The sequence below is a fragment of the Hippocampus bargibanti genome, linkage group LG17 (genome assembly GCF_051943395.1).
Source record: "Hippocampus bargibanti isolate YZ-2025 linkage group LG17, ASM5194339v1, whole genome shotgun sequence".
Lineage (NCBI taxonomy): Eukaryota > Metazoa > Chordata > Actinopteri > Syngnathiformes > Syngnathidae > Hippocampus > Hippocampus bargibanti.
Window position 1 is genome coordinate 9487716 of NC_142750.1, and position 27136 is coordinate 9514851.

At 47.2% G+C, this 27136-nt stretch overlaps 3 protein-coding genes and 1 long non-coding RNA gene across 5 annotated transcripts; 2 read left to right on the plus strand and 2 right to left on the minus strand.

Annotated features, from left to right (window-relative positions):
• Positions 1-241: 241 nt before the first annotated feature.
• casc3 (casc3 exon junction complex subunit) lies at positions 242-8012 on the plus strand. The gene is made up of 12 exons (XM_089018239.1): positions 242-619; positions 1317-1341; positions 1430-1485; positions 1559-1756; positions 3348-3496; positions 3573-3734; positions 4770-5533; positions 5733-5903; positions 5991-6089; positions 6980-7146; positions 7230-7409; positions 7494-8012. The coding sequence occupies exons 1-11, from the start codon at positions 332-334 to the stop codon at positions 7374-7376; spliced, it is 2226 nt and encodes a 741-aa protein (XP_088874365.1). The 5' UTR covers positions 242-331; the 3' UTR covers positions 7377-7409; positions 7494-8012.
• Positions 3317-10339, minus strand: LOC148885597 (uncharacterized). Its single transcript, XR_016118009.1, has 3 exons — positions 10097-10339; positions 3548-3594; positions 3317-3454 (listed from the first exon to the last, which is right to left on the minus strand). It is a non-coding gene; the product is annotated as an uncharacterized LOC148885597 (long non-coding RNA).
• Positions 10340-11391: 1052 nt separating this feature from the next.
• LOC148885598 (trafficking regulator of GLUT4 1) lies at positions 11392-16501 on the plus strand. 2 transcript variants are annotated; one of them, XM_089018632.1, is made up of 5 exons: positions 11392-11634; positions 12312-12485; positions 12553-12851; positions 13257-13389; positions 13868-16501. In XM_089018632.1, exons 2-5 carry the CDS (start codon positions 12353-12355, stop codon positions 13885-13887), a joined length of 585 nt encoding a protein of 194 aa, XP_088874758.1. In that variant the 5' UTR covers positions 11392-11634; positions 12312-12352; the 3' UTR covers positions 13888-16501. The 2 variants fall into 2 exon arrangements, with proteins under 2 accessions (XP_088874758.1, XP_088874757.1); XM_089018631.1 differs by having other exon boundaries at positions 12334-12485.
• A 137-nt stretch (positions 16502-16638) lies between these two features.
• On the minus strand, positions 16639-26922 carry mvp (major vault protein). Its single transcript, XM_089018629.1, is given in 18 exon segments — positions 16639-16931; positions 17134-17322; positions 17445-17571; positions 17646-17762; positions 19333-19367; positions 19369-19545; positions 19639-19783; positions 19851-20296; positions 20377-20592; positions 20831-20878; positions 20992-21117; positions 22009-22245; positions 22477-22571; positions 22685-22816; positions 23949-24069; positions 24203-24398; positions 24470-24661; positions 26770-26922. Coding segments are annotated over 17 exon segments (2691 nt in total). The 5' UTR covers positions 24634-24661; positions 26770-26922; the 3' UTR covers positions 16639-16811.
• Between the last annotated feature and the right edge of the window lie 214 nt (positions 26923-27136).

Sequence of the window (27136 nt, forward strand, 5' to 3'; positions counted from 1 at the left end):
CCGAATTGGGCTCTGTACAAGATTATGACCCGGATGAATGCCATTGTAGGGGGGAAAAAGCAAAGACGGTGAGCTCAAGTAAAAAAAAAATCACAAAGTTAAACGAGAAAGCGCCCAAAACCTAGTAGTTTCACGCTGACTAAGTGCTGTACAATTATCAATAAATTGAGAAATTATATTGTAATTAAATATACTGTTCAGCATGTCATTTAATGGATGGATGGTTCGTGGTGTGCTGCAAAATGTTTCCAATGTAAGAAAAACGTACCTTGTCTCAAAAAATGTAGAAAAACATTGAATTTACCATCAACAGAAACAGCTGGGGACGCTAATGAGCAAGATGGAACATTACTACTTCGAAGAAGACGCCCCCTCCGCCCCCCACAATGCATCTGTGCGTTTCCAGCATCATTCCAGTGGAAGTAAGATGGCGGACCGGCGGCGAAGGAGAAGGCGCGCGTCCCAGGATAGTGACGACGATGAGGACGAGTCCGCTTCAGGCTCGGAGAGTCAGGAGTCGGGCTCCCAGAATAGCAAGACCCGCGTAGCGAGAGAGCCAGAACCGGCCGAGACCGCTTCGGATCGCGCCGAGGCCAAGGAGGAAGTGCATTCCGAGTGTGTGAGTGCTCCTAGCTACATGCTAACGTTAGCGCGCCCGCCAGGCGGCTTGCCTGCGACAAATGTCATTCGGCAAAGAAAAGGCTTAATTCCAGTTGTGTGCTTGTTGTCCGGGAAACGGTTCTCGTACGTTAGTTTACGCGATGACGTCAAACGTGTCACATGATGCAAGGCACGTATGGGTGCAAAATAGATCTTTACTTTTTGTGGTTCTTGTGCGTGACGTCATTCTGGATAAATGCTGCTTTTCAAACTGAGAAGCCCAGAAGTCGTCTTTTTGAGTTTCCCTACATGCCTGAACGTAATCAGTCGGTTTGGGCCACAAGTCCGTAGAATGTTAAAGCATCTCAAAAATAGTTGTGTTAAATTGAAATAAAATGTCACATTTTGTACCACCGCGTGCCTTACTTTATTATTTCTCTGTCTTATTATTCGTTCGAAACGGTGAGATAAACCTGCCAAGGACGTTGAGATGTTGCCAAGTATCAATCAAAGGAAAGCCATTTTCTGTATTCGGTTTGAGGAAAACAATCATCCAATCAGAGCAACGCTTGTTTACATCCTGAATAGTACAGTGAAAGCATGAAAAGGGGCCTCCTAAGCTTTATTTTGCAAACCTAATAAGAAGACATTAAAGTTAATTTAAAAGCCTGAAACATATTTTGGGAATGAAAGTTTGGTTGTTTCCGCTTTTTCAGGAGAGTGAGGATGGAGTAGGAGAAGGTAAGATCTCATCGATCATTCATGTGTGCTTTGCTTTTTGCACTTGTGTGACACTTTGCACGCTCCTGGCTGTTTTTGTACCCACCAGCTGTCCTCTCAGACTACGACAGCGCAGATCCGGAAGAAATTGCCTCCCACTCTGAGGTAAAAACACCTTCTCGGATGTGTTCGCAAGCTCAAACCTGACTTGGGAAATGTGAACTTGTTCTTGGTGTAGGGAGCAGAAGAGGAGGAAGACGCAGACGCATACAGTGACGAAGAAGCTCCGGCGGCGGCCGGTCCATCAGAACCTGTCGCTCCGGCTGAATTGGCCCAGGGAGAAGAAGATGAAGGTGTGGAAGAGAGGAGTAAAGAGAACAAGGAGTCAGAGGAAAAGGGGAAATTGGCAGGAGAGCGGCAGAGTGGCGACGGTCAGGTAAGTGAATTCAAACCACCAAGTTTTTTTTGACAGCTCGTAGGGGTGTGACAGTATGTCTGTCTCGTCTAAGCTGAGGCCATAATTCTTCATGAGTACGGGTAACCTTAATAAATGAAACGGTTTTTTCAGCCGGCATCTGTACTTCTTTGAAGGTGTTGGACGGTTCGCTTCTCATTCAAGAGGCCTCGTCAGCGAACAAAATCTTTGCTGGTAGCTCTGGCCCTATATGTACTACTACTGGAAGCGGCGGTGCCAGACCTCTGCTCTGATAGGTCCCGGCCCTAAGGTGGTGGGGAGCAGAGGACTATTCCCTGAGGCTACACTGATTACATCTATTGTTGCCCTGACTGATTATGATCTATGACTGGCCTGATTGCCCCATTTCCTCATCATCATAACTAAGCCTTCGTGGTGTGTTGTATGCACGATCCAAATTAAACATCACACCCCCAAATTAAACCTCACACCCCCATGGCGACAGTCTGGACAGGAGGGATATATATATATATATAGGGCCACAGCTACCAGCAAAATTTTAGTTAGCTGACAAAGCCTCTTGGATGAGAAGCGAAACATCCAACACCTTCAAAGAAGTACAGATGACGGCTGAAGAAACCTTTTCATCGATGGACCACTTCTGTACGACTGAGAGCTTACACAGACAGGTAACCTTAACTCATTCACTGCCAGACATGTGCAAAACAGTGTCCACTCCAGTGCCAGGGTTTTTGTCATTATCATTCAAATTCCAGGACCCACAGAATATTGACTTTCAGGACTACATAAACATTCAAAGCACCGTAAGAAACCTTCGACTCTCTTCTTTCATCAGAAAAAAAAGTGAATTCCTAAATTATTAGGGTCCGGAGTTAGATGAGCTTGAAATGAGGGTGGCTGTCCAAGATACAATGCAATACATACATAATGATGTATATAGCACTTTAACAACAGCTGAAGCTGCAACAAAGCACTAACATGGAAAGAAGGGAAATGCTGCCCCCTGGTGGAAGGGGAAACATTGCCAGAGGTCTGGCCAGTGCTTTATTGGCAGTCTCAGCAAGAACAATTTCGGGAGTGGCGCTCCATGTCATAATTTCAATACTCGGAAATGGCAGTGAATGAGTTAGTGTATATAAACGACCGACACCAGGGGTGTCAAAGTCATTTTTTGCCATTGGCCACATTGTAGTTACGGTTTCCTCTTGGGGGCCGCTATGAATTTGGGGAAGCCATTAGAATTTTTAATAGCCCTCCAAATATTACATATGGTGTGTAAAACAAATTAATGAATAATTAGTTTTCCAATTTGAAGTAAAAAATCATTACTGTTTTTGGGGTTGTCATGGGATAATTTGAAATTTTGGTTTGGACTTTCGCAAGCATCATGGGATTTCACAAGTTGGATTTGCTTTCACGGGCCGAATAAAATGATGCGGCGGACCAGATTTGGCCCTCGGGCCTTAACTTTGAGACCCGTGACCTACACGAACCAAAACGAACAATTACCGTAATATAGATCTTACTTGCTCACGCATGCGTGCGTTGTGGACGGCCTCCATTTTGTAAGCTCACTTCGGATGACCCGCAGGAGTCGACTGTGGACCCTGAGACGAAAGCTGGAGGGCAGTCAGGTCAGCAGCTGGATGACGACGAGGACCGCAAGAACCCGGCTTACATCCCCCGCAAGGGTCTCTTCTTTGAGCACGACGTGAGGGGCCACACCCAAGAAGAAGAAAGGTAGACGGCGTCTTTGCTCGGTTTTCTGCAATCAGTAACGGCGCATCTCACCACGTCCTCTTGTTTCCTCGTCCAGGCCCAAAGGCAGAAACAGGAAGCTGTGGAAGGACCAAGGGCGATGGGAGCATGACAAATTCCGCGAGGAGGAGCAAGCCCCCAAGAGTCGTGAGGAACTCATCGCCAGCTACGGCTACGACATCCGCAACGGCGAACGGCCCTTCACGCATCGCCGACCTCGGTAAGCGTTTGGGCAACGTCAACATGCCTTTTGATGCTTGTCCTTGTCAAGTCGCGCATGCTGGAGAAGTGCTTTGCATGACTAGCGCACCTGTGAGGACATTGTTGGGCAGGCTAGAATTGTCTGGGTGAAAATTTGAGTTAAAAAAAGCAGAGCCTGCTTAGAATCATGTCAGTCCGTCTCAGAGATATCGGATGAGGTTAATAATAATAATAATACATTTATTTCATCACTTTGCTGCTGTGAAATGTAAATTTCTCCACTGTGAGACTACTAAAGGCAAATCCGATCCAATCCAATTTTTAAGCACCTTTCAAAATCTCAAGGTCATTTTACAGTCACAGGATCAGTTTTTCCTGTGGGAGAGCAGCGGCAGTCACACACGCCAGCGTTCACTCACCCCGACAGTTACTCAAATAGACAGAAAGCTAGCTATTACCTATATATTAGCTAGCTAGCTTTCTATTTCCTTGGTATTCCTGAAACAAATGACATCATGCATATTCTTTGGTCGACGGGTGATAAACACGCACACGCAGTACATACACGCATTTATCCAAACACGAGCATGGCTAAAAACACGGGCTAACTTGTATGTAAGAAAAACGTGACAAGATTATTGCAGCAAGTGAAGAAAAAAATGGACTCCTCACCGACAACAAAAGGTCAAATTTTGAACTTTGATGATATCAGCTCTGAATTGAGTTTTAGTTTTTCTTGCTGGGGAGGTGCCGATAAAGTGCTGATCAGAGCTCTGGAAAAAAAAAATCTGCTTCCACAAGGGGGCAGCATTTGCCTTTTGTCCATATTAGCGCTTCTGCTGTTGTTAAAGCACTAGATAAACCTATATGTATGTTTTGTATTTTATACAGCATTTCAAGCGCAGATAACTCCAGACCCATATAATTTAGGCATTAACTCCTTTTTTCTGATGCAAAAAAGAGAGACGAAGGTTTCTAACGCTGCATTGAACGTTTATGTCGTCCAAAAACTTTTCTTTCGATGGTCGTCCTTCAAGTTAGCTTGTGTGGGCAGGTCGTCGGCGTCTCCCAACCGAGAGCAGCGATGGCGGGACGGAGGAGAGCGAGGCCCGCGCTCCTGGCAGAGCAATCGCGGAGGAGGAAGAGGAAGCGGCAGCGGGGGTCCCGGCCGAGGCGCTCCCACTCATCACGCATCTGCCGCCTCCGTCCCACTTGCGTCCGGCCACCGCAGCAACCCTCCGCGGAGCCGACCCCCCCACTTCCCGTCACAGCAGCCCCAGCACGGAGGGAGAGAATCGCACAGCGCTCACCTTCATGCCAGAGATAGAGCGGGTCCCAAAGGTCCACCCGAGTCTCCGTCAGAAAGGGGGCTGGCTGGCAGGGGAGTTCACAGCGGGGTGGGGAGGGTGACCGAGGACCCTCCGGTTAGCCAAGAGGACCGCCTACAGGGTAGCGGCACGCTATCCGTTGAGCACGCGCCGTATCGGAGCACGTCGCCTCGGAGACAGCCGCCAGAGCAACAGGGGGTCTCTGCCTCAGTCCAAAATCCCCACGCGTCGGCGGCCCCCGGGGAAGCCTCCCCTCCCGCCGAGCGGCCCGTCGAGCGAAAGTCGTACTCGCTGGCCCGTAGGAGTCGCTCTCGGCCGGCCGAATTGGGCAGCAAACAGACGTCGGTGGAGGAGACGGCGGCTGCGGGGTTGAAGAACGCGGCGGGGCGGGGCGGGACCGAGCTAGACCAGGATGTGGCTCGCCTGAGTTTGGTGTCCGGACAGTCGTGGAACCAGAACCCCACCTCCTATGTCCACTCAGAGATGAGAGGTGAGACACGACAAATCGAGTTTGAAGAAAATCTTGTTTCAGTGGTGGGGACAATTTATTGGATTTTTTTTGCCACATCCATTAAGTCTGACAAGGTCTTTAAATATCACCAGTTTGTATGGCTTTTTTGCCACATCCATCATGGCTGACAAGGTCTTTAAAGAACAATTCCACCACTTGTGTTTGTTCTTCTCCACAGGCCTGAGTGGCGGCCTACACGTTTCCGGCAGGCCACCGGCATTCTCGCCTTTGGACGAGCTATCGAGCGGCACCAACCGGGCCAAACGTTACTCGTCCCAAAGACAGCGAAGTGTTGCCGAAGCGGCGCCCATGCACATGGGCGTCATGGAAGGACACTACTACGAGCCCAGTTAGGATCGCTCTATTTTCTCCTCGCTCTTCCTGCCCGGCATGACTTCGCTAACAAAATTGCGTTGCTTGTGTTTGCATTCGCCAGTTACGTACCAAGGACCAATTTACACGCACGGCGATGGAGCAGCACCCATGGCGCCCCAAGGCATGCTGGTCCAGCCAGAAATGCACATCCCCCATCCAGGTTAGTCTGCATACATTTAAAGGACAACCGACACCATGTTTTTTGTTTCCTAACTGACATCAGAAAAACGTTTTATAGCATCTAAAATACCCAAAACACGCAGGCTGATATTTTTAGTCAAATGCAAAACACCAATGAAGATGACTTAGTGTCCCAAAACTGGCACAAAATGAGCTCGGATCTTGGCAGATTCAGAAAATCCCGTCTCCTTGTTCGTGACGTCACTATTGGTCACACACTGCCTTGCTCCAGAATCAAAACAATGGCTTCAGAGTTCACATTCAGAGAAGATGCTTTCTTGTTACTCATCCAGTTATGAATATGATTCAAATAGTTCTGAAGAGGAAAGCAAAAATGTCTTCAATCGATTAAAGAAGTCCTTCCGTATGAATTTGAGCCGTCTGGACTCCAATGTAGCGTCCCAGAAACTGCACAAGATGGCTCCCAAGCTCCATTGGAAATGGCTGATTTGTCCGCTGGGAATTTGTGTGAACTTACATCTTTATGCGTGTTACCGCAGTTGGCCGCGACACACAACGATTCACCATTGCGTTATTTATGTAGTTTTCCTTCTAATTTCGCGATCAACACGGTGTTTTCAGATGAAAAAAAGTGCCCAAAATGCATTGGGTGTCGCTTTGTCGGTCAGGGGCGTTCCGGACGTGACGTGACGTTACGGTAGGTAACGTCACCAACTCAAAAACAAGACTTTCTGAATATTCAGCGCGTGTCTTAAAACGTAAAATATAGCTTTATGCCGTGGAATCTTTGTCAAATGCGCTCAGTAGAAGTCATTTTACAAATTATGCACGCAACTTGTCCGGAGGTGTCGGTTGTCCTCTAAGCATACAACAACAAAATTAAAGACCGAGTCTGTGTCACCACCTCAGGTATCCATCCCCACCAATCTGGTGCCCCTATCGCAAACCCCACCCTCTATGGAGGACCACCTGTACCTCTGTCACCAGGGCAACCGCAGCAACTCCTGCCGCCGCCTTTCTACCCACCGCAGGGGGTCATGACCTTCCCTTACACCGCCATGTACCCGAGCCCTCAGGTACACCAAGAAACGCCACGCCGCCCTAAAGTGGGGGTCTGGTGGTCCATGAGAAAGTGACGATGATGTGCCATTACTTTTAGGGTCAATCGCAGGTGACGTACGGGGGCGTGACCTATTACGACACGGTGCAGCAGCAGGCTCAGCCCAAACCTTCGCCGCCGCGCCGCACGTCACAACCTGTGACCGTCAAGCCCCCACCTCCCGAAGTGCCCTTTGCCTCCGAGTGAGCCGGCTACTAACCCCTTCCAAAGCGGGCACGGGTGAGCCAATCATATCCGCAGTGCCAACAGTTTGGGATGATGAAACATTTGGACTCCTTGCACTAACGCGCTTTTGTTGGTCAGGTCCGACGTGGAGCGTCAGTCCGCCACGCAGCATCCGTGTGGACCGGCCAGTCACGTGACTCTTAACCACTCTGCTGGCTTCCCCTTTCCCAGCACGTTGGCTTGACGCGTACGTGCGGGTCTGGACGGCGGTGGCGTCCCTTTCCCGTGAGGTCACGTGTGCGTATTCGCCAGATGGGGCCCCGCAATTGTCGGCCTTCCTCCGGTTCAGCCCGCCCTTCACATTCGGGGCATGAAAAAAAATAATGTAGATAAAATAGTTTTGAAGGTCGATTTGAGTTTGTGGAGGAGAGTCAAGATGACAAATGTAGTCATTTGTTGTTTTTGTTTGTTAGTCACAGACAAGTAAACTAATTGAACTTCTTCGTTTTTATTTAGAACTGTTGCAACTGTAGCTGTGCTTTCATTGTTTGAAGTTTTATTTCCTTTCTGGAGTATTTTTTTCTATGTTTGTATTTTGTCTTGCAGCAGTAAATCGTGCCCCACCTCAAGCCCCAAATAAAAACAAAAATCACCTTTTGCTTTCTTCTCATTTCCAAAAGTAGGTCATCATCGGTATCTTGCAGCTTGAAATTCACCACCCGGTTGAATTATTGTACGGGCTGCAATAAATGTTTCAAATGATTACCGGTTGTTTTTAGTGCTTGTCTACCCCCCCGCCCACACACACACACACACACCCCACTCAAGAGGATTTTTTTCAAAATTATTCCACAGACCAACAAGCAAATTAACTCATTCACTGCCAGACATGCACTCTTGTGCCAGGGTTTTTGTCATTGTCAGTCAAATTCCAGAACCCACATGATATTGACTTTTCGGACCACATAAACATTCAATGTAGTGTAAGAAACCTTAGACTCTCTTCTTTCATCAGAAAAAAAAGAGTTAATTACTAAATAATGAGTCTGGAGTTATAAGTGCTTGAAATGAGGGTGGCTGTCCTAAATACCATTGAGCCTTAATGGAATGGAGTGGCCGGTTTTATCAGCATTAAACACTCGATGAGGAATGTAATCTTTCACTATCTTGATGAATGATCCCTTGTAGGTGCTTTCTCTGTGATAATTGTATCTAGTTCCTCATCAGTTGTGTTCTGTTTAGCTGGGTTGATAGCTTTTTGCATCAAGTGTACAGATGGCTTGTGCTGGGATATTTTAACCTTGCAGTCTCCACTCTGCCTTTGGACTATCAAAGTTGAAACTCCCACCGTCGTCTGCCTGTCTCTTTAATGTTTAAACCCCCCCCCCCTCTCTGCTGCGTTCTTGGCCAATCACGTGGCTTTAACGGAAGACTGGGGGTGGGGAATACAGGACAAAAACAGTCGGCTGCCATTTTGTTGTTAGAACGGGCTCGTTTGCAAACGACACATCACTCATTTTGGCAGCTCCGTGTGTACAGCGAAAAATAGTTCGTATGCCAAGGTAAAATTTTCATAAATTTAAAGTTTGTAAACCAAAAAGTTCGTAAGCCAAGGGGCTCCTAAACCGAGGTATCACTGTAATTGAATCTATGTGAAAGTTGGGTTGTTTAACAAACTTACCACTTGGTGTCCATCCAGGTTGTACCGTACGGCACCATCACACGTCGGCCTCGCCGTGGTTATCGTGTGCTATTTGGTGTGCGTAGATGCGCATGTGTTTCTTGAGCGCGTCTCCGTCGCTGAACCTGCGCCCACACACGGCACACGTATACGGCCGCTCGCCCGTGGGGATGCGCACGTGCCGCCGTAGGTTTCCCCTCTGGCTGAAGCTCTTGGCGCAAAAGGCGCAGCGGTGCGGCCGCTCGCCCGTGTGGGTGCGCGTGTGACGTCGCAGATCGAACGACTGCGCGAAGGATTTGCAGCAAATGGTGAGTATAGTTTTGCTTTTTTTGAATGTTGCTGTGCTGATTTTGTGTTTGGGAGCCTTTTACTGAGCATCTTCATCTTTATTAAGTTCATAGAGTTGCTTTTTCTGTAGCCACAAGGGGATATAAGCCAGTGTCTTCTTGTGCCGGTCCCAAGCCCGGATAAATACAGATGGTTGTGTCATGAAAGGCATCCGACGTAAAAGCTTGGCCAAAACAAACATGCGAATCAAACCTCTGAAGATGGAGGACACTGATTCTCTGTGGCAACCCATTGAAGGGAAAAGCCGAAAGAAAAAGATTATCATGTTTGAAGGGCTGACTGACTGAGTCCACAAAAAAATTACACTACAGAAATAACAGTCTAGATGTAACAAAAACGTGCTTACTGTTGCTATAAAAAAACTTTGACTTTAGCCAGGTGCCTACGATTGAAAAGGTAAAAAGATGAATTTGACAACAGCACCGAATTGCCACTAGAATGCAATGTGACATGACGTCATGTTCGAATAAGTCATCATGAATGGGTCCAAAAGACCACGTGGTCTGCTTGTTTAAAAGGAAACAAATCTAACAACTGTTGTTACTCAACGGTCGCCGAATAAAACTGTAAAAGAAAACTGTAAAGAAATGAGTCTTAAGTTGCATTTGAGCCGCGGTGAGACTCTAAATCTCTGGCACACACGACCTAACGACCTGCCCCCCCAATTACAACCAAGCTTCGAGAATGCAAGGTGCTACTTCGGTCAACTTACTGGGAGGTTGGAGCCGGGCCCAAAGATCATCAGGCGGCCTCGGGAATTGGCCAAGCTGCCGCCGAAGGCTCTCGTTCTCTCGCCGCGTCCGCAGCGTCTCCTCTCGGTACTCGCTGACTGCATCCTCCACGACATCCACGATGTCCCGAAGCAGCTGAGTGAGCCGCTCCATCAGGTAACAGCTTAGGACTGTCCGATTTCGCTCATTTTTGTTGACTTGAATCAAGGCTTTCGTTGGGCCGGAAACGATCTAAAAATCAACCACCGGAAGTTTCCCTTTCAAACGTTTGGAAAATGTCTGCCAGCATTTTACATTTTACCAAACGCGTTTGAGGATTTTTTTTTTATTATTATTATTTTTTTTTTTTTTGGGGGGGGGGGGGTCAGGAAAGCACCCAGAAAAGCAAAGAAAACTAAAATAAACGAAAATAAATGTGGAAAGCTGACGAATGTAGAAGCAGGTGCATTCAGTCCCGTCCTTTCTCCACTAGTCGGCGTTGTAACTACCAAACACGCAGTAATTACCGAAGGGCATTTTTAAAACAGATTAAAGGACATACATTGTTTAAGTTTCGAATCTCCGACGTCACTCTTACTAAAATACGTTTTATGTTTTCAGACTGAAATATAGAGGAAAAATAAAACAGTTGATGAGCATTTCCATCTTATGAGTCGCCTTTCACTCCGTTCAACGGTTTCATTTCGTGCAGCTGTTGAGAAAGCAGGTGACTTACCAAGCGTGGTGATGGTTAAACAACAGTGGGCATTTCCGGTCTGCTTACACGAAACTTTCCGACTCCAAAGAATAATAATAAGTGGGCATCATACTAACAGATTCATCCATCCATTTTTCAACAACGCTTGCTGGAGCCCTTCCTCTTTTTAAAATAAATTTAAATATGAAAATTTGAAAGAAGAGAATATAAGCACTTTGAGATTACGATGCTGAGTGCGTTAATTAACTGTTGTGACACCACTTTAAAAACGAGAACAATTCTGCACTAACGCGACGGAATTCAGGTATTGACCCTTCGAAATAAGAGCGAAAATTAACCTTCGCGCTGGGCATAGCATGTCATTCTCTGCACAGGGGGCGTGTCAACATTCTACCCATGTTTCACAAATGGAATAATAAAAATAAAGGAAACGTGGCTGACATAATGTCGATCTTTTAAGGTTCACGCAATGAGAAGACAGTCGTGTCATGAATGAATGCAATGAATGCAACCATAAACACGCGCGCACACGCACACACACACGCGCATAGCTCACGCACACATCCTCCCCCTCCCTTTGCAGTAGTTGCAGACAAGCTGCAGCAGTCTTCATTGTCTTCATCATTTTCAAGAGACGTTCCGCCATTTGGACTCCGGATCACCACCATTACTAATGAAAGTGATGCTACTCATGAGAATGAACATGATCAGTGATAATCGTTGCTGATCACCATTGCTCGTACTGACAACGGTGGATCACAGCTTTTTCTTCTTCTCACCCAAAAAAATGAACACTCAACATCTCCTGGTTTGTTAGAGCAGGTAAGAACAATACAATACATCCTGAGTGTGCGTGTGTGTCTGTGCGCATGTTCATGGAGATGTGTGTTCGTGGGGGGGATAATTCACGCCTATTTGTGCAATAACCTGATTGTGGCATCAGACTCAACTGTAACGAACACACACTATTGGCGGTGTGTCTATGTGTGTGCGTGTGTGACATACACGCTAATAAATAAGTTACATTTTAGTCTACAAATCTTAGGTGGGGTTCATTCGGTTTACGCCTTGGATGGCTTTTCAAAATAAAAGAAAGGGACCGTCGTTGGTGGTGAGCTCACAAATAAGGCAGTAACCTGGCACCAGGTGGCGTCTATTGCGTTGGATCTTTCCTCGCCTGCCGTTGATTTGATCCTGACAAAATAAAAAACTAGAAGAGAGCAAAAGTTGATTGGCTAACTGTCAATCACAGGCAAACTACCTTTCACTTCATTTGCGCAGTGACCATGTATGACTTCTCTCCGTTATGAAGACTTCTGTCCTGTCTTCCCGAAGTTGATTGACAGGCCGTTGATGCGTCATCATCGATGTGAAATCCCTATCGCAGCATCTCTGATTAAATGTTGTGATGTTTTTAGCGGTCATTTAGGACAAGGCATTGATTGATATCACACAATTGAGATGATTTGATATCTTTTTTTTGTTGTTGTTGTTCCTAGTTTTTCTTTTGCATCTGTGTAGCCCAGCCCCCTTTGGCAGCATGGACGAGTCGCAGCGCGTGGGAGGTGGAGACGAGGGTGCGGCGGTGACGTGCCAACCGGGCGATGGCGGCCAAGAAACCGCGCCCCCTACCACTGGATCCACGGAGCATTTGGCGGCGAGCGACAAGATCGGTAAGAAGACCCCTCCCATTTCGGTCCAGTCAAATGAGTTCCACGAACACCTCATCTCCGCCTTCAGGTAACGGTGTGGGTCCAGCCCCACATTGCGGCTTGAAGGCCACGTCCCCGTCCAGCCCGGTAAAAGGGGCTCAGGCTAACGGGCATCCACATTCGGAGAGCCGATCGGGTTCGTTGGGACACGACTCCCCGAGGCCGTCTGTCAACTCCCCACGGCAGTCGCTTGTTCGCCAGCCCAGTGGCGTGACAGAGGGTCCGGCCCAAGAGTCCAAACCACCAGACTACCTGATGCTGGCCATCCTGTCCTGCTTTTGCCCTCTGTGGCCCATCAACATTGTGGCCCTCACATTCTCCGTCATGGTAGGTGATATCGGAGCTAATGGGGCAATCAGAGCAAGGCGTATGACATTACAGGTAATCAGACAGAGCAAAAGAAGTAATGTGATTAGCTTCAGGGAGTCAACCGTTCCCCTAACCGTAGAGCAGGGACCTATCAGAGCAGAGGTCTGGCATTGCCACCTCTGTCCATTAGGGATGTAGCGGTATATAGGGCCAGAGTTACCAGCACAACTTTAATTCACTGACAAAGCTCTTCGGATGAGGAGCGAAACCTTCAAAGAAGTACAGATGAGAGCTGAAGAAATCTTTTTAGCCATGGTAGGTGCTAGCAACTTAACGACGGGTGGCTCCACAAGGGTTAAAATAGCAAGTGTTTAAGAGCAGGCGTGGATGGATGGACAGACTCACAACACTGCGTTGTTTCAGTCTCGTAACAGCCTGCAGCAGGGGAATGTGGACGGCGCCCGCCGTTTGGGCCGTAACGCCATGGTGCTGTCTGTGGTGGCCATCTTGGGAGGCGTCGCCATCATCGTGGCCGCCATCGCCCTCAACCGCGAATGTAAGACACGTTTTAAGCTTTGGTTGTACATTTGGTGCTTGGCATCCCCATTACACATAAGTCACAATACCATGCATTATATGAGGAAAATCATACGTAGACCAGGTTAAAATAGCAACAATGGTGTCGTTATGATGAGGATGTCAGTTTCTGTCCAATTAATTGGCATTGGATAATTTCCCATGGCTCACCTGATTGCGCAATAGTGTGCCATGGCGCACATGATGAGAAGCACCGATTTAGGAAACCCCTATTTGAAGAGATATGATGCCGCATTACATAGACAAATATAATCATGCTCACTTGCATATATTCTTTATCCTCTGTGGAAAAAAACCAGCAGTATTCTTGCATCTCATTGTGACTCTTCATTTGTCTGTTGGACTGTAATTATTGTTGGACATGCCAAGAGGAGACGCGTGAGAATGAGTGATAGATTGCAAACATAGCCTGATACACTTTTGTTTTATTCCGACAGTGATTTTGAAATCGGGATAACACAGCGGTGCCGCCTCACATCTGGAGATTACCCCCACACCTCCCCTGCCCCGCCGACTTCCAGTCCCTGCACGACGAGCATGTGCCCGAGGTTCTACCTCCGCCATGGGAGCTTTTGTTACCATGGAGATCAACAGCATTGATGTTCACGGCGGGGAAGATCGTCTGCATGACCGACCAAAGCAACCCCAAAAAAGCAATGTTCTTTATTTTTTTTGCATCGGAATGTTTACAAATGCCTGTTTGTGCCGTCCGTCACCGCGGCGAGCGCCCCTCACGTGTTAACGGACACGCTTAGGTCACCGAGGTAACTCGTGTAATGCTGCATGTTTACAACCTGTGACACTTTGTCACAGGGCCATTTTTCAGTAGCACTTTGTAAATAAGATATAGCGACTAACAATTATGATGATCATCGATTGATAAATCAAATCAACGTTCTGATTGAATTTGTTTCCTTTCGTCCAAATCCAGATTTAAAATTTGCCTATGGAGAAAATGCACACATTGATTGTGAATCAGGTCGGATTTATTCGACAATGGATTGATGAATGGAAAGCCGATGTTTGCAAATGTCTTGCTTTGAAAAAGAAAACAGACAATTAGTCTAATTTCACAGAGGAAATCAGAGAACATCTCGATTATCAAAATAGTTGTTGAATAATTTGTCCGTCAATGAATGGTTATACTTATCATTAGCATGCCGGTTTACTAATAAAGAATTTGCTAACCAACCACTTGCGCCATCGAGCTAACCTCAGCTAACACTGACGCAGTTTGGTGAAATGAAAAAGGTGTACGACCAACAAGTTCGTCTGCAGAATGATTTGATTGAACAAATGTTTGGAGGCATCAGTTCACATTTTAATCTTGTATCTTCAATCATGAAATATTTGCCTCCTCCACCCTGAAAAATTACATCTGCCACGAGATTATTCGAAACAAATTCAGAATTGAAGCTAACTTGATGTTAACAAGGCAGTTTAAGATGACCAAAATTGTTTATTAAATGCAGAAAAAAGCTTTTTTTTTGTTGCTTCGTTCACATTTTTATCTCAAGTTTTGAATCGAAAAATCAGTTTCTAAATGTTTCAAACTCGACCACGGCAACACCGTTTGTGCTACTTTTATTTTTTGACATGTGACCTTTGTATTTTTATATTTCTATTCTCTTTGGTACCACCCACTCACCTATGTCACAGTATTATGGGATGCCTATCGGTGCATGCACGCATTTATAAGATTTCAAAATAAAGCTGTCTTTACACGCAACGGGCGATCGAATCTCGTTACTGATGATGATTGGATTAAACCGCAGCGCGGGATGGAACCGAGTGTGTTGCCACGGCAACCGTCATGTTGGACCGAGAGCCGGGCGGGATGCAGGGACGATATCCATTTGGCCATTTCACAGTACTGTAATCAATTATTCAAAGACCGTGCAGCGGCTGGGAGGCTGTACAGTCTGAGTGTGTGCGTCTAAGTGGGACAACGTAGGGAGAAAGAAACACCACTTGAAAAATGGATGAGAGGAAATGCTTGTGTGGATGACAAAAGCAGTTATTCCTGCAAGCTTCGGCTCTCGCGAACGCCGATCGAGAGGCATGGTTTCTTTCCTGGGGACTTTCCTGAGATTTTATATTAATGATATTTTATAATAGTGATACCTTGGCTTACGACCTTAATTGGTTCCCAGACAGAGTGTGTAAGGCGAAAAGTGGGTATCCCAAAAATTAATTTCTCATAGGAAACCATTAAAATGAAAAGAATCCGTTCCCAGGTCCCCATAAAACATAAATTTCTACTTTTCTAATTTTCTAAGCCTTAAAACTACACAAAATATACCTTATTTTATGTATAATAAATGTGCTATTGTATTATAATTAAAGAAATAAACTGTACTGTAGAATAAAGTCGTTTTATTTGCCTTTGTGATGGTCGATGGCTTGATGGAATGGAGTGGCCGCTTTAATCAGCATTAAACACTTGATGAGGAACATAACCTTCTTTCGCCATCTTGAGGAATTATCCCTTGTAGGTGCTTTCTCTACGATAATTTTATCTAGTTCCTCATCAATTGTGTTCTGTTTAGCTGGGTTGATAGCTTTTTGCATCAAGTGTACAGATGGCTTGTGTGGGTTGTTTGTGGAGCCTGATTGATGCGACATTTTAACCTTGCAGTCTACACTCTGCCTTTGAACTATCAAAGTTGAAACTCTTTCACTGTCGTCTTTCTGCCTTTTTAATGTTTAAACCACCTCCCCTCACTGCCGCGTTCTTGACCAATCACGTGGCTTTAACCGACGACTGGGGGCGGGGAATAGAGGAGAGCTGCCAAGTTTGGCTGCCATTTTGTTGTTGGAAGAACAGGATCGTTCGCGAACGACATCACTCATTGAGGCAGCTCCGCGTGTATCCCGAAAAAGGTTCATATGCCAAGGTAAAAGTTTCATAGATTTAACGTTCGTCAACCGAAAAGTTCGTAAGCTAAGGGGTTCGTAAACCGAGGTATCACTGTACCAAATAAAATACTGGAGGGGCATCAAAGTATATATTAAAGGCTTTCTGATTCTGATATGAACTTGCTCGCTCATCGCATTAAACGTAAAAAAAAAAAACTTTGGCGACGCAGCCACACACTTTTGCATATCGTTTTTCGTTCGTTTTTCTACTTACATTCCTTTCATCACTTTGCTGCTGTGAAATGTAAATTTCTCCACTGTGAGACTAATAAAGGCATATCCAATCCAATCCAATCCAATATGATTTATTATCTTCATACAAGGCAGAAAGGTGCATGTATATATTTTCCTCTATTTTGATGTATTTGGGCAGTTTGTTTTTTGTAAGTGAAGATTTGATTTCGCACGGGTTCGCTTTCAAAGATAAAAGAAAGTGCTGCTTTTTTCATTTTACACGTGACGTCACTGGGCAGGGGATGGCAGCGCCCCCAGCAGGCCGTTGGCGGTGGTGAAGAGGTTGATGGGGGAGGAGCCGTCGGTGATGAGGGTGGACTTGAGGCCGAGAGCCTGCAGCATTTTTACCTGAACGGAGTGGGGGAGGTCACGTGATTGGGAAAATACAATATTTTGGGGTCTGTTTGATGACACAGTAGCAAAAACAAATACTTTCTGTCATGATCAGCGCAAGTCAGCAAATTCAGTTTCGAAACATTTAGAATTAGGTTTCCGTGGTGTTAACCCTTTGGCGACATTTCGTTCAAAGGCGTAGAAAAGGCGGCCATACCTGCAGCTCCGGTCCCGCACGCGCCATCTCGGCGAGCGTATCGCTGCCCAGACTGCTGACCAGCTGGCGGACGCGTTCGCTCTCGATGTTAGCCATCCGTTCCTGCTTCTCCACCTCGAGTTGGTCCATCTTCTTCCTGTAGCTCAGCTCCTGCTCACGAGCCTTGGCCAGCCGATCCAGCTCTGCGTCCTGGAAACACACGCAAATATTCCAAAGTTACACTTGAACTGACCTGCAAAGATTGAAGGACATTTGAGGGTCAACCTGAAAGTTGACTCAACGAATCAAAGGGTGACAGATTGGTGACGTACCGCCTCGATGCGCTGTGCCTCGGCCTTCAGTTTGGCCTCGTGGACGGCCGCTTCGCCCTGGATACGAGCCGCCTCGGCTCGGGATTGGGCTTCGGCCTTGGCGGCGCCGGTGCTCTCAACGGCGGCACTGACACGCGATGCAGGCGAGACAACCATCAGAAGGAGGATGGGTGGCCAGAAAGGAAAGGCAGAAGAAGGTACCTGAGGGCCTCCAGCTCCAGGAGCTCCTTCCTGGCTCGCTCGGCCTCCGCTTGATCGGTGATCTTCTGCCGCTCGAGCTTCCCGCGAGCTTCCTGTTCCAGACGTTCAGCTTCATGCCTGTAAGCCAAAAACTCATTTGTTGCCAGGGCAGGCCACCTTGTAGTGAAGGCTTCCTCTCGGGGGGCGTGATGAATTTGGGGAGGCCATTAGAATGTTTAATCCCCTCCACATCTTACATATAGAGCGCACAAAAATTTAACTCATTCATTGCCAGACGATGGGCAAAAATGTGTCCACTCCAGTGCCAGGGTTTTTGTCATTGTCACTCAAATTGCAAGAACCGCAGAATATTGAGTTTTAGGAATACATAAACATTCAATACAGCATTAGAAACCGTAGACTCTCTTCTTTCATCAGAAAAAGAGTTAATTCCAAAGTTGTATGGGACCGGAGTTATCTGAGCTTGAAATTGGGGCAGCTGAACACAATACCATACAATGCATGCATATTGATTTAACAACAGCAGAAAATGTTATCCTGTGACTGTAAAGTGACCTTGAGAGTTTTGAAAGGCGCTTAGAAATGAAATGGATTATTATTATAACAGCTGAAGCTGTAACAAAGCGCTAACGTGGACAAAAGGCAAATAGTGCCCCCTCACGGAAGGGGAAAAAAAAAGGTCTGAGGTCTGACCAGCACTTTATCGGCAATCTCTCAAGAAAAACCAAAACCCGAACAAAGTCAGGAATGGCGCTCCACGTAACACTTTTCAATTCCCAAATGAATTCGGTAATGGCAGCGAATGAGTTAATGAATAACTAGTTTTCAAAGTAAAAAATAATGACTGTTATTGTAATTTGCATGAGACAATTGGAAATGTTGGTTTAGACTTTAGGAAGCATCATAGAATTTCACAACTTTGATTTGCTTCCGCGGCCCGAATAAATTAATCTGGAGGGCCAGATTTGGCCCGCGGGCCTTGACTTTGACACCTGCGCTGTAAACCTTCCCAACCACAATGACTAAAGTTGACTTCATCACTATGAAAATGATTTGTCGTGATCCAAGAACTGCGTTTCTGCTCATCCATCTACACAGGTGTGTCATGATCTGGTTGGCGACCAACGGGTGGCGCTGTCGGCCCCGCCTGCAACTGCATAGGTGCTGGTCGTCCCGATCAGTGGCGGACTGCCACGTTCGGTTTGGCGACCAACGGGTAGCGACGTCAGCCTTATCTGCAGCCTCGCAGGTGCTGGTCGTTTTAATCAGTGACACTTAAAAGAACTTACTGCACGACCATCCGGGGTTGGTTCATTGTTTGTTGCATGCTTTGTCTGCAATCGCATGCATCGTATGCTGTGCATGTGTTTGTTTAACCTTGGCGGACTTTTACACTTGGTTTTCTTTTGATACTTTTTTTCTGTTCAGATCATTTTGACGTTTGACATTTTGTTCCTGCTGACCTTTATTGTAATACAATTTGTCAAACAACCTCCTGCCTGCTTTTTGGGATCCGCACCCGCCATCACTACCTCGCAAAGCGTGACGAGGTGATGTTAAAATGACAGGCAGAATTCCATTCGGCTCGCCGCACTCCCCCGTGAGGTGGCAGAAGGCTTGTTTTGGGTCGTGCCGCGTGATTTTGAGGGCGGCTCCGAAAAGGATGCTGGGGAGCGGCCCCGCTCACCTGGCGGCGGCCTCCTGAGAGTTGGTGGTGATCTCGAATGGCCAGTTGGACGCTTTTCTGCAGGGCGTCGCGCGTGCGCTGGTCAACGGGTTCCACAGACTGGATATCCACGCTGCTGATGACCAGTCGGTTCTGGTGAAAGCGGAGACTGGGCCGCACCGCCAGCTTCTCGTCAAAGCCAAACACGGCAGAGCAGATGATGCGGTTGGAATTCTGCCAAAGGGGAAGTGGAATTTTCACTCATCGGACCCTTTCCGGCAAGACCACCGAGGCTATTTGACTCGAGGCGGGGGGAGAACACCGGACCTTGTGGAAGTCGTCAAACTGCACAGAGGCGACGGCGCCGCGAACCCGCGACGCGATCGCCTTGCAGGCGTCGCCCACAAAGTCCGGCACCGAGAAGAGAGCGGCAGCCACGGCGGGTTCCACGGGGGGGTTCACATCAAAATGCCTGATGGGATGAGAGCCGGACGTCACGCCCGTGCGCACCCGCGCGAGCGTCCTCGCGCCACACGTACCAGTTGTAGGAGAGTTGCAGCTGCAGCCTGGCGTGGTCGGCGGTTTCTATGGTGATGATGTCGGTGAAGAAGTCGGGTCCGAGAAGAAGGCAGATGGCCTTGATGACGTTGCTCCGTTTGGGCCGGTCGCCGGACAGAGACAGGACGGTGAACTGTTCGTCAGGCCCCAGCATGACACGCTCGGGTCCGAAGACCACCCGAGCCCTCTTGGCCCGGTAGTCGTAAACCTGAACGGCGGCGTTGTGTGGGACCCTGAAGGAGACCACCAAGGTCCTGTCCCGCGGTTTGCCCTCCGGATCATCGCTCGGTTGCCCTCGACGGTTGGAGCGGTCAGCCAGAGGGTCACGGGGGGACGCCAGCAGGGCCTCCACGTTGGCGGGAAGCTCCTTGGACCAGAGTTCCTCATCCTGGGTCAGCATGTACGTCTGTCCGATAACGGCGCGGACCTGACGCGCAACAAATCGGCAGGTGAGCAGACAGCCGCGCCTCGACATCCCTTCCGGACTTGGGAAGGGGGTGTTGTTACCTTTCCGCTTTTGATGTCCCTGACGTAGATCCCCTCGTGCTCGTCCAGCGGGATGGCCTGGCGCCTGAGCACCACCTCCACCTGGGAGGGGGGCACATACTCGATGGGTCCTCGTAGCATCCAGCGGTCGCCGGGGCGACGGAGGACGGCGTCGTGACGGCGACGCTTGCTGCGCTCGCCCTGTTCTTCTTCCTGCTCGGGCTCCGCCTCTTCATGCTGGCAGAGAGAAAGTGGGAGGAGGGCGGAAACCAGGGTTAGCGAGCTGATGCATCGGGAAGGGAGGCGGGGCGGAGAGGAAAAGGGGGAGCACTGGCGAAGCAGGGGGGAAAATGGAGAGCGGGAGGGTCATGTGACATGCGGGAGGGGGGGGGGGAGAAGGGGTTGAGGGTGCGAACACCTCAGATAGAAAGTCACCCTCGTTTCATTGCGAGTGAAACGCCCCCCCACCAAATACCTCAGCAGTATGTTTACGTTTTTGAGGCAAGACAACTGAGACATGGTCCTATAAACACAACATGGCCGCTTTAAGAATCAAGACAAGACGCCAGGCGACCTCCCTAAGTGGCGGGGGGGCGGGTGGCCTCAATAGTGCTGACCTTCTGTGTCGGGACTTACCTCTTGGGTGTCAGTGAAGGCCTCAATGGCTCTCAGAACAAGGCCCTCCTCTTCAGACAAGACAAAGACATTCTGAATTCCTTTCTCCAGACGCTCGCCCGGCTGCAGGAAGAACGAGCGCTCCCCCTGGTGGACACCACCAAACACAGCAGCTACAGTGATCCCTCACTACTTCGCGGTTTCAGTGCCACGTGTATTTAAAAAAAACGTTCAGAATTTAAAAAAAACCGAATGACTCAGATTTTGTACTGTTTTGTACTGACGTCACCCAATGACAGCAAGAAATGTCCTGGTTTACAGCTACGTGGATTGGCTGTGCATCTTCTCAGCCCCACCCAGCACCCCGTTTTATCACGTGGGTTATTATTATACAACTCTACTTCATGGATTTTCATCCGTAGCGGTTGGTCCTGGTCCCCATTACTGATTAAAAACACGGGACTACTGTAATTTCATTTTATGTATTTATGGTTTTGTTTTTTTAACTCATTCACTGCCAGACATGCAAAAATGTGTCCACTCCAGTGCCAGGGTTTTTGTCATTGTCATTCGAATTCCAGGAACCACCTAATATTGGGTTTTAGGACTACATAAACATTCAATACAGCGTTAATAACCTCTCTTCTTTCATCAGAAAAAAAGAGTTAATTCCTAAATTAAATGGATCTGGAGTTATATGAGCTTGAAATAAGGGCGGCTGTCCAAAATACAATGCAATACATACATATTGGTTTATATAGCGCTTTAACAACAGCTGAAGTTGGAACAAAGCGCTAACATGGAAAGAAGGGAAATGCTGCCACTTTGTGGAAAAGAAAAAACATTGCCAGAGGCCATGGCCAGCACTTTATCGGCACTCAAGCATGAAAAAAAAACCTGAACACATTCGGGAATGGCGCTCTGTTATATTTTCAATTCCCAAATACATTTGTGAATGGCAGTGAAGGAGTTAATTGACTTTTGCGAGACAGACCCACAAATTAGGGACCATGGCAGCACCACCCCAACACGACTCACCTTGACAACCCTTTTCTGGCCCAGCTGAGGTTTCCCGTCGGGCCCGACCGGGTCCAGGATGACGCAATACTGCCGTGTACTAAGCGTGGTAACGTCGACCACGCCCACCACTTCCTCCGCCACCGCCGGCACGTGTGCCTCGCGGTCCTCAAAGGTCACAAGCCACTCTTCGCCTGTGCGACGCTCGTGAGCCCCCGCGTCGCGAAAAACTCGGAGGGCGCGCACGTGCAGCGCTTTCTGAAAGGGGGCGGAGAAAACACCGTCGCATACACTGCTGGACATTTTATATTTAACAATGTCAGCTTTTATTTTGTAATTAATCCTGCTCTCTTTAAGACTGGCTGCAAGTTTGTGCTTCTGTAAAGGGAGTTTCTCCACCAAGTGTAGCTGCAAGAAATCTAAATACTTTCATTGTCTTTGTTTCCCTGAACAAGACGCTGCTACTTTGACAATGTTGGAAAATCACACCTTGTCCGTCAGGATGAAGGCGTTGACAATGTCGATCACCTCCTCATGGGCACCTGGCAGGTACGCGCCCACCTTACTGACCAGCCACTCTTCACCTGCATATTACACATACATCACAAGTCAGGTTTTGGAAAGACGAAAAAGAAAGGCCATGTGGTCGCTAATGAAGAAACAGGAAGTGTGGCAGAAGAAAGGAGGTGCGTCCCACCCGTAACGCGGCGCTTGCCCCCGCGGTCAACACCCTCTTTGCGTGCTCGCAGTCGTATGGCCTGGTTCTCGCCGATCACCGTTGCCTTGATGGTCTCCAAGACGATCACCTCCTTTCTTGGGATGTACGTTCCTGATGAGAAATATGAAGAAAATGATGCCCGTTACCATGTCAGCGGTCAACGACAGAGCTCGAGTTCAATCTATTGATCCAAAAGTTGCAGAGATGATCAAACGTGGATTCAAGTCATCGGGTAGGCGGGAATGATGACGATAGCAAACGCAAAGAAAAGGTTTCTTCAGCCGTCATCTGTACTTCTTTGACCGTGGCGGGTTTTTCGCTCCTCGTTCGAAGAGCTTTGTCAGCAAACTAAAGTTGTGCTGGTAACCACGGCCCTATATACCCAATGGACAGATGTAATTGTTCTAGAACAACAGAGGTAATCAGATTGGCTAATGAGGTGAAATCAGAGCCAGGGATATGACAATAGAGGTAATCAGATTGGTTTCAGGTAGTGGTTTACTGCTTCCCCAACCTTAGAGCAGGGACCTATCACAGCAGGGGTCTGGCACGGCCACCTCTGTCCATTAGGGATATAATGCCAGAGTTACCAGCACAACTTTAGTTCGCTGATGTAGCGAAACGTCACACCTTCAAAGAAGTACAGATGACGGGTGAAGAAACCTTTTCTTCAATGGACCACTCATGTACGACTGAGAGCCTGTTAAGACTGAGCCTAAGACGTAAAGATAGCCCTCAGATCCTCATCCTCTATGTGCCTTGTGGCCATCTTACAACGATGGGGTGCAGAGCTTTCAGTCGCTCTGCTCCCAAACTCTGGAATTCACTTCCACCCAACATCTGTACTATTGACTCCCTTCCTACTTTCAAATCCCATCTGTTTATAATTGCATTTATGGTCTAGTTCAATAGCTATTTTAAAATGTATCATTTTATTTATGGTTCTATTGTTTTTTGATTGTAAAGTGTCCTTGGAAATAAAATGTATTATTATTATTATTTAGTTCGCTGATGAAGCTCTTCGGATGAGGAGCGAAACGTCAGACACCTTCAAAGAAGTCCTGATGACGGCTGAATAAACCTTTTCTTCGATAAACCACTCCTGTACTACTGAGAGCCTACACCGACGTAAAGATAGCAAAAACGGTCCGTCGCTACAAAAGGGATTTCAAAACTATCTCTGTCTACTCTCAAGAACTGCCAACCGAGATCTTTCCCAAAATTTGCATATGGCAGCGCTCACCAGGCCCCTCGAAGAGCCACTCGTCTCCCGCCACGCGTTTTTCTTCACCGTCCAGGAAGTCAAGCAGCGCCTGCAGACGGAGGGCTGTGTCTGGATAAACCACCTGCAGGGGGGTCACGCCCTGAACAGAAGCAAACAAAGTTGGTGACTACCTTTTCCAATTTTTTTTTTCGTACCACCACAGCTTTTGCAACACAAGTCTGATGTTCGGATCTAACAATTTATGTGAAAAGCATTTGGGCCTTGTGTCCCACCTGCTGGAGCTCCTCGCCGGGGTAAAGTGGGAACGGATCCCGGGTGAGGCGGATGTCCAGATCGGCGTGCCTGAGCTTGGCCTGGCCCGATGCGTCAAACAGAACGCGGCCGTTATCATCACAGGCCACTGGATTCACCACCACGCAGTAGTGGCGCGGGGGCACCATGATCATCCGCACGGGGGCAAACAGAACCCTGCCCGGGGTCACGTGATGTTAGAAGAATGCACGGGTGTGGCGCGCCACCATGTAGGCATGGCCTCTGACCTTTCATTGTCCTGGCGGTAATAGGTCTGCGGTCCAATCTCCACGCGGGCGATGTTGGTGTTCTGGTCCAGCACGTGGATGTAGTGGTGAGGCGGAATCCGGATAATGGAAGCATCCACCGGGACATCCATCTCGGACACTCGACATGCGACCTTCTTGGACATCACTCCAACAACAGCGCAGGCAAAAGACCTGATGATGTCACAAGTCACGAGGACGCTCACAAATGGCTGCATAATTGCGCTCCCGTAGGAATTAAAAATGGCAGTTTCACCGTTTTGGGAATACTGCAAGCAGTGCATCACATTTGGCTACTTGTCAAGATGATGTTCAAATGAATTTTCATACCACGTTTAGAGTTAAAGGACAACCGACGTCTCCGGACAAGTTGTGTCCATAATTTGTAAAATGGCTTCAAATGACTTCTACTGATCGTATTATAATAAGATTCCACCGCATATAGCTATATTTTATCTTTTAAGACTCGCTCTGAATATTCAGGAAGTCTTGTTTTTGAGTTGGTGACGAGTCCGTACGTGACGTCACGAAAGGACCACCCCCTGACCGAAAAAAAAAGACACATTGTAGCAGTCCTTCCATCACGTCAACGTATTTTGCTGTACAAGTTTGGTCTGAGAACCGTGTTGCACCCAAAAGCCGCCAGAAGAGGGCATCCAAGCTGCATATAAGGAATTTATCAGCCTGTGGAAGCGGAAGTGGCCACTGGAGGTCGCCATTTTGTGCCTCTTTTTTTTAGGTGATTTTCCCCCAATGTTGCCTCAAAATGGCACATATAATTCTTTCATCGATTGCAAACATGTATGCTTTCCTCTTCAGAACTATTTGAATCATATTCATAACTGGATGTGTAACAAGAAAGCATATTCTCCGAATCTGAAGCCATTGTTTTGATTCACAAGCAATGCAAGACGTCTTGGCGTGACGTCACGAACTGGGGGCGGGACTTTCTGAAAATGCCCAATTCGCAGCTCAATTTTTTGCAGATTTTGGACACTAAGTCATTTTTATTGGCGTTTTGCATTTGACTAAAAATATCACCCTGTGTGTTTTGGGTATGTTAGATGCTATAAAACGTTTTTTCTGATGTCAGTTAAAAAACAAAAGTGACGTCGGTTGACCTTTAAAGTACAGTTCCTGCTTTATTTCTGTTATTAATCACGTATTTCCTCCGAATACTTTTCAAAATGGAATTTTGCAACCCATTTCATGATATCAACTACGTATATGCAATCAGACAATGTGACCAGGCATAAAATATGGCTTTATGTGTGTCTTGGGCGTTGGTAGGAATGTGGTAAGATTGGAGATTATAAACATGTGCGTGAATGGGGTTATGGGCGTGTAGGCGCACACGCATCTGTAACCCCAACCATCCATCATTTGAGCTATTTTATCCTCACAGGGGTCGTGGGCATGCACGGCGAAATCCCAGGTGTCTTCTGTCAGTAGGCAGCCTACACCTTGAAATGGCTGCCAGCTAATCGCAAGACATACACAGACAACCATTTTAAGGCGCGCATACACACAGGATATTGAAGCTGAAAACTGAGGAGTGGCAAAGTTGACAGCCAGGCTTTTGGTCTTGAACTTTAATCGGATACGTCCATTCACCAGCATATAAAATGTCACTGCCAGAAGTAAATCAGAAGACGAGAGTTAATCACAAATCACCCTAACAATGACCGAAATTTGATTTTATTATGTGACGAGCAGCCCTATTTGAAGATGAAGAAGCCAAACAAAAACAAACAACTTAAACCTTCGCTCCTGCTGCAGAACACGCGGATTCACAGGTTCGTCAATAAATATATACGTAGGCAATTCACTTCAAAACGTTTCAATTGCACCTCAGCTTTCCCGCGCGTGCGCGTGCACAAACCTGACCAGCGTGTTTGTGTCCGCACCTTCTTCCGGGTTGGCCATTGACCCAAACAAAAATTCATTTTATGGAGATTCATTCCAATTTCACAGAGGAACCAAAACGATATCAGTTATACTTGGTCGATTTTGAAACAAGTTCAAAACGGAGAAATGAATCTCATTGGGAAAGTTTGAGTCACTGTCATTACGTCACCAGCAGAATCACACAAGTCAGAGGCCAACTCGGCAAAGAAGTCACTTTTTGATCGCCAAAAGTAAGCCAAATGACACTTAAGCTTCCATTTTTTTCACTACTTGACATTTGCCAATATTTTAATGCGTCATGGGAGACCAAGCAGTCAGAACAAAGTTGACACGTCTCCATTTGATTTGTTTCGAGGTTCCCCGGTACTCCTCACCTTTTTCTCGCTTGTTTTCTTCCTTTCGGCGTTCGAGTTGACCGAGGCGGCGAGGCTAACAGGAGTCACACAGGTGAGAACCGGGAGCAAAGTTAAGAAGCGTTTAGTGGGCGGGGTCGTTGCCTACATACCGGAAGAGCAAAGTAGCTCACGTGACTTCCCGGATTGAAAGGCGGGCCTGGAGGACGGATTAATAAATACATGTAAATATAAATGTGAATATAAACACAACATAATAAATATAAATAGTACGTATAAATATAAATATATGTCTTTGAGAGTTTTGAAAGGCGCTTATAAATGAAAAGTATTATGATAAATTTTTTAAGATTTAATATTAAATGGACGAATATTAAAAAAACTAAAC